The sequence below is a fragment of the Clarias gariepinus genome, chromosome 12 (genome assembly GCF_024256425.1).
Source record: "Clarias gariepinus isolate MV-2021 ecotype Netherlands chromosome 12, CGAR_prim_01v2, whole genome shotgun sequence".
NCBI classification, from domain to species: domain Eukaryota; kingdom Metazoa; phylum Chordata; class Actinopteri; order Siluriformes; family Clariidae; genus Clarias; species Clarias gariepinus.
In genome coordinates this window covers 20,351,007-20,365,479 of record NC_071111.1, presented here as the reverse complement: position 1 = coordinate 20,365,479, position 14,473 = coordinate 20,351,007, and the positions used below count along the sequence as shown (strand labels likewise).

Below are 14,473 nucleotides of genomic sequence, written 5' to 3'. Positions count from 1 at the left end.
CCCACAGTCCAAAAACATGCAGGTTAAGCTAACTGGCGTTCCTATATTACCTGTGGTGTTTGAATGTTGACCGGAGGACCTAGCACAGTCGTACAGAATAGAAATTATATGGGAGCAAAATAGTCTAAAAGGCACGATGCACACATGGGTATCCCAGTTCACATGTGTAAAACCCAATTCACGCAAAAAAAAAAAAAAAAAAAACACAAAATATATTCACACAAAAAAAAAACTCACGTGCACAAAAAATTTATATTTATACGTTTCACAAATGTAAAACAATTCACATATGTACAACTGTGTAATATTTTTTTTATGTTTAAAATTCATGAGTGCGTCATGGACTTTGCATGTGAAAATAGTCTTTCGTGTGTGTGTGTGTGTGTGTGAATATCCCTGGATTTGTGACTTTGCTGGCATCAACGTGGGTCACTCGTACTCTTTCGCCAATCAGATGCGACCTCACCATTCAACCAATCACAGCCCTCCAGGAGCGCAGCACTCAAATAGCTCAGCTTTGTACACCTTTTGCGCAATCTGAGTTAATTACAACGGAAATGAAGTTTTACTCTAACCAAGAAGAGGATGCATATCTAAGTTATTACTTTATTTCATAACGTTTCCTTAATGAACTTCGCCGAAAATAACACAGCTAACCACTTTATCATCTTTATAAACACTTCAGGACAGTCACAGTTTTTAAATTGGAGAATACAGGTAGATGTTTCTATGGGTCACAGGGTATTCTGATATATCTGAATGCCACCAGATTAAATACCAAGGTCACCATCCAGTTGGGTTCCCTGTTGAATTTGGTTCCTCTTAAGGTTTATTTCTATTACCATCTCAGGGAGTTTTTACTTGCCACTGCTGCCATCGTCCTCGGCTTGCTCATCAGGGACAATCCTATCATTTTGATTCATACAAACTTACATTTCATACAAACTTAAATAATTAAAAGCAATATACAAATAAAATTTAATTAAATATCTTGGCAGAGAAAAAACAACTGGTTAAAAAACAAATCATAATCTGAAGTGAAAACAAAAGATGCATGTGTCTGTATTTATTCCACTTGCTTCAACTGACTTTGAAATATTTACTCACAAAAATAAACAAAAAAAAAAGGTGTTGAACTCACCCTCCAACCTACATGCTCTTCAGCAACTCTATGTAGGGCAGCAGGGCTGTGGCACAGAACTCTGGGCCCTGTACATAAGCGGCCTCATTGTGACCTCTTCCTTCCTTGATCCATATCTCTCATATTCATTCCATTATAATTATAAGGGGCCTCCCAAAATTGAGACCCTGGGTATTCAGTCTCACTCTTTATATAGTGTAATATACATCTAAGTTATTCCACTCCCTTAATAAAAATTGTTTTAGGATACATTTCACAACCAATCCATGGAAAAGGCCCTGATAATAATAATAATAATAATAATAAGGTTTTTATAAAACATTTAAAATCCAGCAAACATTGCTTACAGTGTGAGGTAAAAAGGAGTCAAAGTAGTAAAAAAAACCAATGAGTTATATTGTTTTAATAATAAAGCAATAAATAACAGCGGTGACAAAGAAGAAAAATATTTTGTTGCAAAATATAACACACAAATGAAATGAGTCTAGTAATTAAAATCTTATTAAAAATGTGATGAATGAGTGTTAATAATATGCAAGGGTCTGGCACTGGCACTTCACCAGCAGATGTCACACAGTTGTCCCAGTTATTACACTCTCTGAAGTGATGCCCTTTGTGGCAAAACATCAACAAAATAGGAATGATTAGAGTGAGAGATCTTAAAAAAGCAAAAGATACTGTGAGTGAAGAAAGATAGACAAATGAAAGATGAGGAATAATTACAGATTTGGAGGCTCTTGATAGAGAGAAAGAAACAGAGACTATGTAAGTCAGAGGCAGTGGTGTGCTGTTAACTGTATCCTCATGCTTCCAGAACCACACACGGTTCACTGCTACACAGGATAAGCGGCATGAACAAATGAATGAGTAAACGTATAACTTTTTATCGTCTAATTGCAGTTTGTTCACAGGACATAAGGTCACTATAAATATAAACATACTGTACTTTCTATGAAAAGTGCAATTTTTAGAAAAAAGCCTGGTCCTTGTACATTTTTAATAAAGATTTAGCAGCTTTTAAATCTAATCATTTGTTGTCAATGTTTTATTTTTGTTTTGTTGGCTTTTTTTTGTTTTTGCTAAAGCAAATTAATTAACATACACAAGATGAAACAATACAACTCAACTAAGTCCATGTCCTTATGTAATTGAGACATACCTAGGGAGGGAATCTCCTTTATCCTTACCATGACGGCTCCTTGTTGCTCCAACAAATCACAACATTTTTACATAATTTATGTCTAGAACTTCATGTATTGCTCATGCATAATTTCTAAATTTTACCTAGACCTAATTTTTCATTCATTCATGTATGTTCAATAAACATTTTTTTTTCATGTTTATATTTAAAGTGAATATAAAGAGTATGCCCTGGATATAATGTATGCATAGTAGTATTGCCTTGTTCTACAGTGCCATGAAAAGTATTTGCCCCATTTGCCTTTTGCATATGTCACACTTAAATGATTGCGATCATCAAACTAATTTTAATATTGAAGATAACCCGAGTAAAAACAAAATGCAGTTTTTAAATAATGATTTTATTTATTAAGGAAAACCTACCCTATGTAAAACCTATGCACCTTACTGTATGTAATAAACTATTTGCCCCCCTTGCTAAATAATTAAAGAGTTAAAGCACAACAAAAACATCTTTTCACACTACTACAGTCGGGCCTGTGGAGCTGCATTGCACAGATGTTGCTGTAAAAAGTCCAAAATCTTCTCCCATGAGTCTTCTTGGGCATATGCATGCGGTCTGGTCTGTCCACCCCAAAGCATGATCACTGTGAAAACACAATGACGCAAACACTGAGTATATGCTGTAAATATAATGTTGATCAATTCTTTATGAACAGGTATTCATACTGTACAAACCTTTTTTTTTGCCAGGTACCGTGAAGTTGGAGGCTCTGTGGTGTGGTGTGTAAGGCGGCTCTATCAGATGACCTGCACCAGGATAGATAAGGATCTTGAACAAATGTTGATTGCCTGCCTTTTCACTCATTCTTTCCATCTGAGATGAAATAATAGAAGGTAAAGAGGATTAGAATAACTGTGATCACATTACAACTAGGACATAACTATCATATCAATATAACAGGACTTAAAACAATGTCAACATACAGTATACAAGACTATTAAGCTTCTATTAACCCTGAGATGTGAGCTAATAATAGACGGCCACCTTTTTAGGCAGGTGATCTTAATAGGAGTCCTTACATACTATATATAATGGATATAAAAGACTGCACACCCCTGTTAAAACTGCAGGTTTTCTCACCTTTAATGCCAAATAGCATTCAACAAAATTCAAGTGATATAGTAACATCACAAAACAAGTCAAAAAATGAATTGTATCAGAAGATGAAAATCCACAATTTAAGAGAGTAAATAAAAGTCCAGACTTAAATCCTATCAAAGACCAGTAGAAGGAGATTCCTACAGTCATACTGTAGGAGATTCATTTATTCATATGTTGATAAATCGGTGGAATACATTTTACAAATCAAGATTTGGCAAGCTGGTAGTTTGGCAAAGGGGCTTTAATACATATTTAGTTCGGGGTGTGCAATGAAGATATTGTTGGAAGTTTTTAAATATTTTAAGTTGATATTCTTTTAAGTCCTTTAGGTCATTTTTATATCCACTGTATAGGTGCACTATGTATACAGTAGGTACTGTTTGTAGGGATACTGTCACTGACTATAGCCCATCTGTTGCTATGCATTAATTGGCACTTCACATAAAAAAAATAAATAAATAAATAAATAAATATTTATCTATATATATATATATATATATATATATATATATATATATATATATAGCGACCGTAAATACAGGATAGAGCTGTAAACATTACCAATATGGCTTGAAACAAGCACTCTAAAATCCCTGACCTAGTGAACCAGTGAGAAGATGTGTTTTTGGAGAGTTCACTAGATCTATGTGGTCCATTAATAAAATTATACTATCTCTAAATGATTAATTATAATCAATTGCTTAAAATAGACGTTCTACCATTAATTAACCTTAAATTCTATTATAAAAATAAATAATAAAGAAATTTAGACACTTTTACCATCAAGACGTTTGATTTCTATGTACAAGCTGACATTACAGCCCATTCCGTGATGATTCCACTCCCTTCTCCATTTTCCTAATAAAACTACCTTTTGTCTGTGTAATACACCCCGAGTTAAAGATCTTACACTAGAAAACCCAAGAAAGGTACATTTTACCTCTACATACTATTTTTGCAATATCAGAATAGAAAAGACCTGCAAATCTACAGTCCACACAGACATGCAGTAGCATCATAAATGAGCTTCTTACATCTTCAGCTGAGTCCAGTGTGGCCCAGTTCTGATCATCATCTCCAACCACCAAAAGCAGCGGACATCTTATCTGGCCAACCTGCGTGTTTTGCAGTACAATGCCTTTGTAAGAGTATACACATAAAGAACCGCTGCATAACAATATACTCACAGATGAAATGAAATATATAAAATATCAGTTACTAACATCAGTTTTCGCAGCTGGATCTGTTGGGATGGGCAAAATGACATCTCTCCAGATGAGCTGATTGTTCTTTACTTGTGCTTTAAGAAACATTCTAAACATTTTACAAGGAAATAATTTCAGTAATACAACAGTATATCATTTTAATTGATCCAAATTATGCACACACAACTAACAATTCATTAACCATGGCACATTTAAGATTACAACAGTCATTAAAATCAAACAAAAAAATATGTAAAAGTTATAAGACACATAAAAGCTTTATGTGAAGCCATGAGTTTGTTTGATATAATAACAGAAGATATATGACATTCTGCTGCAGTGAGTACGTTGTCACAAAGTGATGAGCTTACAGCCAGTGTGCCTCACAAAAGAATAACTTATAAGCTCATTAAAAGGATGAAATATGATAAATCAGTCACCGTTCATATTTCATCCTCTCCCTATAAAGTGTCTGCAACAAAGTAGTTCAGTGAGTAGGATGTTCCAAGCGTATGATTCATGCTGCTTTCCTCTTAACCACCTCCTCGGTTCAGTCGCATTTCACCTGATCCAGCTCTGCCAGGCTCAGCAGCTTACCTTCTTCTGCACCAGAAGAGATCTAAACTACAAACCTTTATTTCCATTCTCCACCTAACTCACCGAGCTGTAGGGCTGGCAAAAGCAGGAATCGAGCACAATACTCGGCCCGCTACTTATTGGGGAAGCCCAAAGAGCTAATTTCTTCCTCTCTGCCGATATCAGCAAGGACTACAAGCTGCTTAAGACAGAAATCTTAACCTGCTGCGGCATTTCCAGCAGCCAGGCCGCCATGCAATTCTCTGGGCATATGGTCATCATCTGGCCTCAGACAGGAGTCTCGTCAGCATCGAAAAAAGTAAGACAATGGAATTTGGCACTTAGGTTTAGGTTAGGTTTATAAATACCCTAGGTAAATAAAATATCCTAGGCTTTGAACATCATATATCAGGTAATAATGTATATTTAATATGCAATACTTTAAAACATTTACAGTACCAATCAAACGTTTGGACACACTTTCCAATTTAATGTTTTTTTTAAAATTTATTTTCTACATTCTATAATGATTTTGGAAATTTCAAAAGTATAAAGCAACACATATGGAATTATGTAATTAAGTAACAATGATGTAGACATTCAGTTGTTTTAAAACAGTTCTTGCAAGAACAGTATTGTCAAGTGCATTTGCAAAATAGCCCCATGATAAAACTGACTATCATAAAGTCTAAAAAACTGTACAAAAGAGATTATTACACATTTTGAACGCTTACAGCATTGTTTTACCATGTAGAAAGAAATAGAAATCCATTAAATTAGAAGGTGCATCCAAACCTTTGACTGGCCCTGGAAGCAAATCGCATATAAAATCTGAAGTACAGAGATATTATGTGTATGTACAGAAAGGTGAGAGTTGGTAAAAATGCTTTGAACTAATAAAGCAGCAAACATATTTTCAGTGTACGTACCTTTCAAACCCTTCAGAGGCTTCAGTCAAAGTTTCCTGGATAGGAGTGACGTGACTGCAGCTGATGCATACACAACAACAAGGCTGAAAGTACATCCGTAAACAGAAAGAAAGAAAGAAAATTGTTTTGGTGTAATGATTCCTAAATGTCAAGCAATGCAGTAGTATTTTTCAGTAACTCCAGAACTATTCTTAAAACTTGTTTTTGTTTGTGCATCTATGACTTTCAGGTTTAGGGTTTTCCAATCAAATGATCCACAAAAAAGTCATCAAAGCAAAAAATTCATGCAAAAAAGTAATCAAATTTTTTCGACTTTAAGAAATGAAAATATAAACCAAATTCTGGGTTATTTAACACTTGTTTTTAGTTTACTTTTGTTTGCTGTTTTTACTGTTGTTTTTTAACCATGGTACTACATCAAGTGTTCACCAGGTGGGAATTGGGAATAGGGTATGATTAATTTTGAACAGGCTCAAAAGAGAATCTCTGGCCATATTTATTGGTATACAAAAGTTCAGCTAATCACCAAAGTCACCAATTACTGTAACAGCACCTCAGATTAGAGCCATTATGAAGGCTTTACAGACCACGAGTAGCAGATACATCTCAATATTAACTGTTCAAAGGAAATTATTGCACGCCTTCGGCATTGCTTTACAATGTAGAAAGAAAAAGAAAAAAATCAGGAACGACCATGGAGTTAGAAAATGATTCCAAACCTTTCAGCGGTAGTGTACGTATATGGAATGAAAAAAAGCCTACAACTAATATTCTTTTTATTTGTTAATTCTATGTATAATGGTAAATCACCTTAATGACAGAGGAGTAGGCAGCCATAGATAAAGCAACAGAACCACCAAATGAAAGGCCCAACAGAGCCACTCTGTCTCTTATCACCTTGGGATGGTCCTGCATTATCTGATACGCTACCTACAAAAAGAAACAAAAAAACAAAATGACTTTAGTTTTTAATAAAATGCAAAAAACTAAATATTCACTGATGTGGGGGGAAAAAGTAAATAATAATAATAAAATAATACAAATAAATATTTTTTAATGTTTTAAAAGTAACGATAACTTTGGTTCTACATGAGACATCAGAAAAGTTCGGTCACTGATCAATGCTGTCGAGCCATCACATGCTGCTTGAGTTTTAAGGATTAATCATACTAGGGATTTTAAAGACCAGCCCTTTCATTGTGCAAACCTGTTTGTCTTGCAGAACATGTGCGACCGTCAGTACGCCCTGCTTATTCTTTTTACACAGAAGCTGGTATCTGCTGCATTTTCTGCCTCTCAGTACACCCCCCCCCCCCGCCCCCCTCGCTATCGCTCATGTACCTGTTTATTCTGCTAGCGCGAGAGAGAACTATCTGCTACTAGTTACAGGTGACTACAAGGACAGATTTTTTAAAACGGTAGGTAAAAATAGTTGAGGGCCATCAATACACTTGGGCTGCCCGCCCAAATATACTCGTGCTTTATTGCAGTTGTTGCGGCAAGGGTTTTACAACCAGGTTTACGGGCAATATTTTTTTTTAAATAAATGATTACATTAATAATACTTAATAAATTAAATAATTATTTAAAAACTGCATTTTGTATTTTCTCAGATTTTATGTAATATTAAAATGTTTGATGATCTGAATCACTAAATGTGACAAATAAGCAAAAATATTTTAAAAAATCAAAAACAAATAATACTTTTTTTCACAATATGGTATGTTCATGAATGGAGGTAAGTGTTTAAGAATGTGGGTTCCTTTTTCATCAAAGTGTTCTCCCAAAGTGGATTTTATATTTAAACTTCTCCTAAAAACAAAAATGCTTATATAAATAGTACATAGAATTTGGGTTGACCAAGTAATAGTAAGGCACATCCTCTGTTTGTGGCACATGTGAATATTTGCACATATGATATAGTATGTGTTTACAATTGTCAAAGCTCATTGGATTGGACTCTGCCTCCTGCTTTACCATAATTCTGCAAATCAGTCCTGATCTTAATTATAAACATGAAGTATTGTATATCAAACAGACATTCATGCAAACAAGGCCTTTGTTTTATTTCCAAAGCAGCAGTCCATTTTCCTAATACGTTGTATGGGTTTACACTCTTATTCAACAGGAATCACCAGATTTGGTGAGCCAATAAATAGGTAAATTAAATGGATGAACATATTACACACACCCTAACCATGTCAGTGAAGCTTTCTATGAACCAACCCCTTTAGGGTTGAAAAAAATGTGCAATGAAACCAGGAGCTTAGAAGCATTTACCTCAACATAATGGGAACTGATAATGCCTTTTGTTTCTTGCGAAAAGTCCAGATGCTTTATGTAATCCAAAGCAAACGCAACAAAGCCATGTGACGCCAGCAGGGCAGTCCGATACTCTACCAGCCCTCCACCTCCTCCCCACAAGTCCAACACAGCTGGAAATGGGCCAGGTCCTGAATGAACAGAAAGAGCACTTTGGTCATAGCCACTTACTATTATTAGTAGTAGTAGTAGTACTGTGGTAGTAGTAGTAGTAATCATAGTAATAGACATAGTGATACTTACGTTATTCATTATAACCTTTCTAATTTTACCTATGATGTTTTTAAAACATGATGAGGGTTGGCATGGTAGCTTTAGGGAAGACATTACTAAATGGCAGAACGCGCTCTGGACCCAGACCAAGTGACAGTTCTATCTGGACCCTGATGCTATTCTATTAAATGAAAATGAATAAAATACCAGTAATCTAGCACACATATTTATCTCACTCATTTCACTGAGAGTGAAATGAGAGTGAGAGATGAGTGATTAAATATTGTTGTTTGTCATGTTATAAATACATGGAAATATACAAGGCCATCCAAGATCAAACTGTCCACATATTGAACATAGTTACTGAAAACTGGCAATAAATACTGTATTATTGAAAAGCTAATGAAATTTGAAATGAAACTGCTCATTTTTATAGACTTTCAATAACTGAATATATAGAGATCTGAATCATATCACAGAAATTAATATCAGACCTTGGCTCGAAAAACATTTAATTGACCAGACCTTCTTAAATTTTAATTCGTGACTTCAAGGTCTCCGGGTCAACTATGAGTTCAGGTTACTGTATGTTATTTTTTTTTCCATATTTGCGCTGGATGGGTTTCTTCGGGTGTTTAGGATTTACATTTACTCACTTGCCAATACCTCTATCTAGAGTTAATAATGCAGAAATTTGAACTTACAACCTAACTTCTACATAAGTCTGAGTGTTTGTGTACCTGGAGGGATGAACAAAGTTCCTCGAACTCCTTTCTCACGTACATCGACTCTCTGGACACCTGGAGCCGTGTACCATCTTTCTATGATGGTGGTGACTAGTGGTGTGAGCGGGCTAAAATCCTGAGTGATGTGTCCATCATACACAGAAATGGAGAATATCATGGGTGAAAGGACATCTTGCTTTCTCAACCTACATCAAATAGATTAACATTGATTAGGTAAGTGCAGACAAAAGTGTCGCATGCACTGAGTTTCATGCACCAAATGGGTTTTACCAGCAAAAAAAAAAAAAAAAAATTATTTACCACAGTTAAGGTATAGTTGGCAGCATTTAAGATCATTAAATCCCTAGCTTAATTTTTTTATCCTGTACTGTAATCTAAAAAGGTCAAAGGAAAGGGTATAACTGATAAATTTACATAAATGGTTGTTGAAACCTAAAATGTTTAAAATGGCTATTTAAGGCATTAGGATCTGTGGCCTGAATTGAAGACAGCAAACAAATGAATACAAAAGAACATGAAAAGTTCTGAATGAATACAAGGTCCAAAACAATAGACTTGAAACTCCCATAAGAATAAATACAAAATATGAAGAAAAAATAAAACAAATTAATCTGCACTTTACCTTTGACAAGAATCATGGCTGAAAAAAGACAAGAGAGGAGGGGAGGAGGGAGGGGGCTACTGTTTAGAACAATTAAAAAAACATGTACGCATGAGTGCACTTGAACACACGCTCTAGTGATGAACTAGGGAAGTTTGGATCATTTTACTGCCTCGGATCATTAAGTCTCATTCAGCAAAATGTTATAATAAGCAATACACGCGCACAGATGTTGACTATATGACTGACGCACGCACACTGAGACTGGGCATGGGAGACGATTACCCACAATCACACAGGGCGCAAGAGAGAAGAACCATTGGCTCAGTTGTGATCATGTGACGCTCGGCAGACAAAGCGCATGAGTACTACTCGTCATGACCTCGCTCGTTTATCAAGTTAAAATATATTTTAAAAATGTAGCTCATCTTGTAAAATGTTCACATACCAAGTTGCTAGCAATGCAAAGTTCCACTGTACACTACTTTAGAAAGAAAAATCATGTTTTAAGCATAAAGTGCTCGAATAAATATATGTGTTATATTTACAACTTTTAAAATATAGTTGCAAGCAATGATGACGGGCCCAAGCACCCTGTGCCATCTCACCCCAGGGGCACCGCACAACCTGTGTGTTATATGAGTGTGTTAAAAGCTCGAAAAAGCCATCTCCAACCGGTTGCACCACACAACTTGCACACATCACACACTATACAAGGATCGCGCGCACTGTCAGTTTGGGCTCTAAATATTTGTTGAGTTCTGCGTACAGGCATGTGAGACAGTGATGTGAGTTTGGAGTGTTAAAAATAACATTATAATACATGTGTGTTTGCGCATCCTGTCTGTGCGCGTGTGAGTGTTAACATTTGTAATGTGTGTTTATGTATATGTGCATGTGTGTGATGTATGAGTGTGTGTGTGTGCGTGCGAGTTGTGTTTGTGTGAGTGTTAACATTTGTGGTGTGTACGTGTGTCTACAGATGCTGAAAGAAAAGCATCACACTATGATGTTACTCAATGTGATGTCACTGAACGTGATGTCACTGAGTGTATCACTGAATAATGTCACTCAATACGGTGAAAGACAAAGTTAATAATCATTTTTTTTGTGTAAGTTTAAGGCATTATTATGGCTGACCCGTTTGAGATATCAAAAATCCCTCCGCAATTTAAGGTCCTCAATGTCTTAAGATCACTTCGGCCCGGTTTGATGGCGATCGTATAAATTACCTAGGAGGAGTATATCAAAATCCATCGGGTGTGTTTTTGTGAACGACCCAAAATAACCGGCCTCCTGTTGAATTATGCCCAAAGTGCAAAAGTTGTTCAACTCAATGAGCTCTAAATGTGTACCAAGTTTTTTGTGCCTATGTGAAAGTGTGCATGAGCTATCCAGCAAAATCTCGTGTAGGACCCCTGGGGGCCCTGAGCCACGCAATTGCCAGTCATTCTAATGGCAGCAGATTCCAACCTGTCTGCCAATTTTCATTAGTTTTTGAGCATGTTAACACCCCCGAAAAGACCCTCAAAAAAAAAAAAATCCTTCCTGCGCACCCTATAGTGCTTGGGCCCCAAAAATCCTTAGGAAAACAAGAGGGTCCTGTGCATACTATAATGCTTGGGCCCTAATAATTTATGCATAATACCTGATCTTGAGTGCTTTAATGTGATATACCTCAGTCCTGTCCGGCTGCCTGGTACTGGCTGCAGGCTCCACATCAGTGCCATTGGCTCGACCCCTGTGTACGTGCCTCCAACACTCGAGTCCTTTGCCACTGTGTGCACACACATACACATACAGCAATCTCTAAAGGCAGACTGTATTGTTTACTGCTGATTAATTAACTTTTTAAAGCAAAAGAAAAATTTAAGCTGGGCATCTGTATATTAAATACTACATATCACCTGGTACTCCTGAGTGTCATCTGAACACATATGTAATGTTTTTGGGTATAAATATTTTGTTCACATGTTCTGTATCAGCTAAATGTAATCTTGGTGAAATTATACAAAAGCCTACAAGTGCTCCATTGCCAGAGGGCGTAACCCTTAAAAAAAACGTGTCTTAAAATAGTAACTGACTGCTGTTGTTGTTACTTAACTACAGTACGTAATGCCATAGGTGTCATTTCAATTGTTTTGAAATCTTAAGTATTGTTATAGAGTGTAGAAAATAAATCCAAACTTTTGACTGGCACTTTATGCATAATCTAAACTAGCTACAAACTTATGGCGTATTGCAACTTATATTTAAAGATTCTAATAACTGGTCTAGGTAATTCCACAACATACTGTACACAGTGCCACAACACATCAATCAGAAAGTTCTATGCTCCAGCCTGTAGGTTACACAGCGTGTGCGCATGCGTGCTGGGATCAAAGAAGGTTCAGTTTGTACCTGCCACAGTGCCACAGTCATCGCTAACATAATGTCCAAATGCTTGCCAAAAGTCTTTGTCCTCTGACTGATGCAGACAATGGAGTGTCACCTCCTGGCTCGGGTTTAGATTTCTGACTAAAATCCGGAACTTTTCGTCCACGAGTCCACGACTGGGCTCAACTGAGAGCAAAGGGCATGAGCAGCTCCCCAGTGTCCTGCACGAAGCCCTGAGGGTGTAGAGAAAATGTTTAAATATACCTTTCTTCCATAAATAAATACATTTATTCACATATGCTCTGACTATTTTAAACATGGAGAACTTGCCCATTCGAGACCAACATGTCAACAACTCGATAAGTTCGAAGTGTACAAAGTCTAAAAGCCCGCTGTGTACACATCAACCGACTCTTTCAACCGACTCTTTCAAACGGCTCTTTCACGTTAACGTTAGGCTAGGAGAAGAGGATAAACGAATATCAGCTTGTTTCAACTGTGTGTGTGTGTGTTTATATGTGGGTGGGGGTTAGAGGACTAAAAGAGTCGGACTCTAGGTACCGAGCTCAAAAGGGTCGACTCTCAGTAGTGAACTCAAAAGCAGTGCCCCAGTGATCGAAAGAGTCGTCTCTCAGTTAAGAATTGCAAGCCCTGCTGTACAATAGGGAAACTAAAAACTGTTCCGCATTGAACTGATACTGGGGTGAGAATAAAGGTGAAATCTATGGGAAAGAAATATTACAGGTTAGACAGATTTTTATAAGACACAGTCATTGGTCAGAAGGAAAACCATTTCCTATTTCTTAGTCTGTGTGTGTCATGTATTCTCACTCACTCACTCATTGTCTACAGTATACCTGAATGCTGATATGCTGAACTGCCTGCCGCCTAACACAAAGTAGGAATTTAGATTCATTCCTGCTTTCTGTTTCACCCAAATGAGGATGGGTTCCCTGTTGAGTCCGGTTCCTCTCAAGGTTTCTTCCTATCACCATCTCAGGGAGTTTTTCCTTGCCACTGTCATCCTCGGCTTGCTCACCAGGGACTATCTGACCATTTTGTTCCGTACACATTCACATTCCATACAAACTTAAATAATTATTTTGATTGTGTAAATCTGCTTTGCGACAATGACTTGTTAAACTTGTTAAAAGCGCTATACAAATCAAATTTAATTTAATTGAATTAAATATACCACTTTATCTTTTATTCATTCAAATATACCACTTTATCATTCTCTCTCAGGGTCGCGGAGGGCCCAGAGCCTATCCCAGGCGATTTTGGAATACAAGACGGGGTACACCCTGGACAGGATGCTAATTCATGGCAGGGCACACACACTTAAAGTGTTGGTTAAAGTGTTGGACTGTTGACCAGGAGGTCCCCAGTTCGAGCTCCGACGCCACCAGGTTGCCACTGTTGGACTCTTAAGCAAGGTCCTTCAACCCCCTAGTGCTCATATACAATCAGGCGTCAAGCAGGCAACCCAAACTTGTAAATAAGTGTCACATTGCATGTACAGTAGACGGAAACACCACCACCAAGATCAGAGTGATGCTAACATTTATGTAATTGGTTGCACGTCATGTTTTTTCATGCCACCATGTGGTGTAATTAACCTTGTTATTACTCTGATTCTAGTTTGTGAATGACGCAGGGGACTAACTGCGAAGGTTTCTTACTCAGAAGTAGAGATGGTGAGTGAGATGGCTAGTGAACATCACCTCTGGTTGACTGCAGTAGGAGCCAGAAAATTGTGCTCTTTTTTATTTATACAGCAGTTCAATTAATAAAATCACTTATACTGACGCCAAAATGCCACCAGATAAACCACAGATCATTCATAATACTATAGAATATACTGTATACTGTACTGAAAGTTTCACTGGAATATTTATTTCTTTAGTTTTGAGTGAAATCATTAAGAATAATATATAACCAGTGCACACACCTCAGAGGTGAAATGGTTTATTCTTTGACACTTAATTCGGAGAGTGCAATGTCCTAACACTAAGACGTTGAACTACATGTATCATTCCATATCACAAGTGTTCTAGTT

The 14,473-nt window shown here is 36.8% G+C and overlaps 1 protein-coding gene across 1 annotated transcript; it reads right to left on the bottom strand.

Moving 5' to 3' along the window:
* Positions 1-2,729: 2,729 nt before the first annotated feature.
* Positions 2,730-12,761, bottom strand: LOC128534102 (acyl-coenzyme A thioesterase 1-like). The gene is made up of 11 exons (XM_053508409.1): positions 12,756-12,761; positions 12,439-12,682; positions 11,716-11,815; positions 9,432-9,622; positions 8,437-8,609; positions 6,967-7,086; positions 6,157-6,239; positions 4,670-4,760; positions 4,481-4,561; positions 3,020-3,158; positions 2,730-2,928 (listed from the first exon to the last, which is right to left on the bottom strand). The coding sequence occupies exons 1-11, from the start codon at positions 12,759-12,761 to the stop codon at positions 2,807-2,809; spliced, it is 1,350 nt and encodes a 449-aa protein (XP_053364384.1). The 3' UTR covers positions 2,730-2,806.
* Positions 12,762-14,473: the final 1,712 nt, after the last annotated feature.

Coding starts and splice junctions, on each gene's coding strand:
- LOC128534102 (XM_053508409.1), bottom strand. Junction 4,761..6,156: donor GCCTCTGAAGGGTTTGAAAG/GTACGTACACTG, acceptor TAAAATGTTTAG/AATGTTTCTTAAAGCACAAG. Junction 2,929..3,019: donor GGTACCTGGCAAAAAAAAAG/GTTTGTACAGTA, acceptor GTGTTTTCACAG/TGATCATGCTTTGGGGTGGA.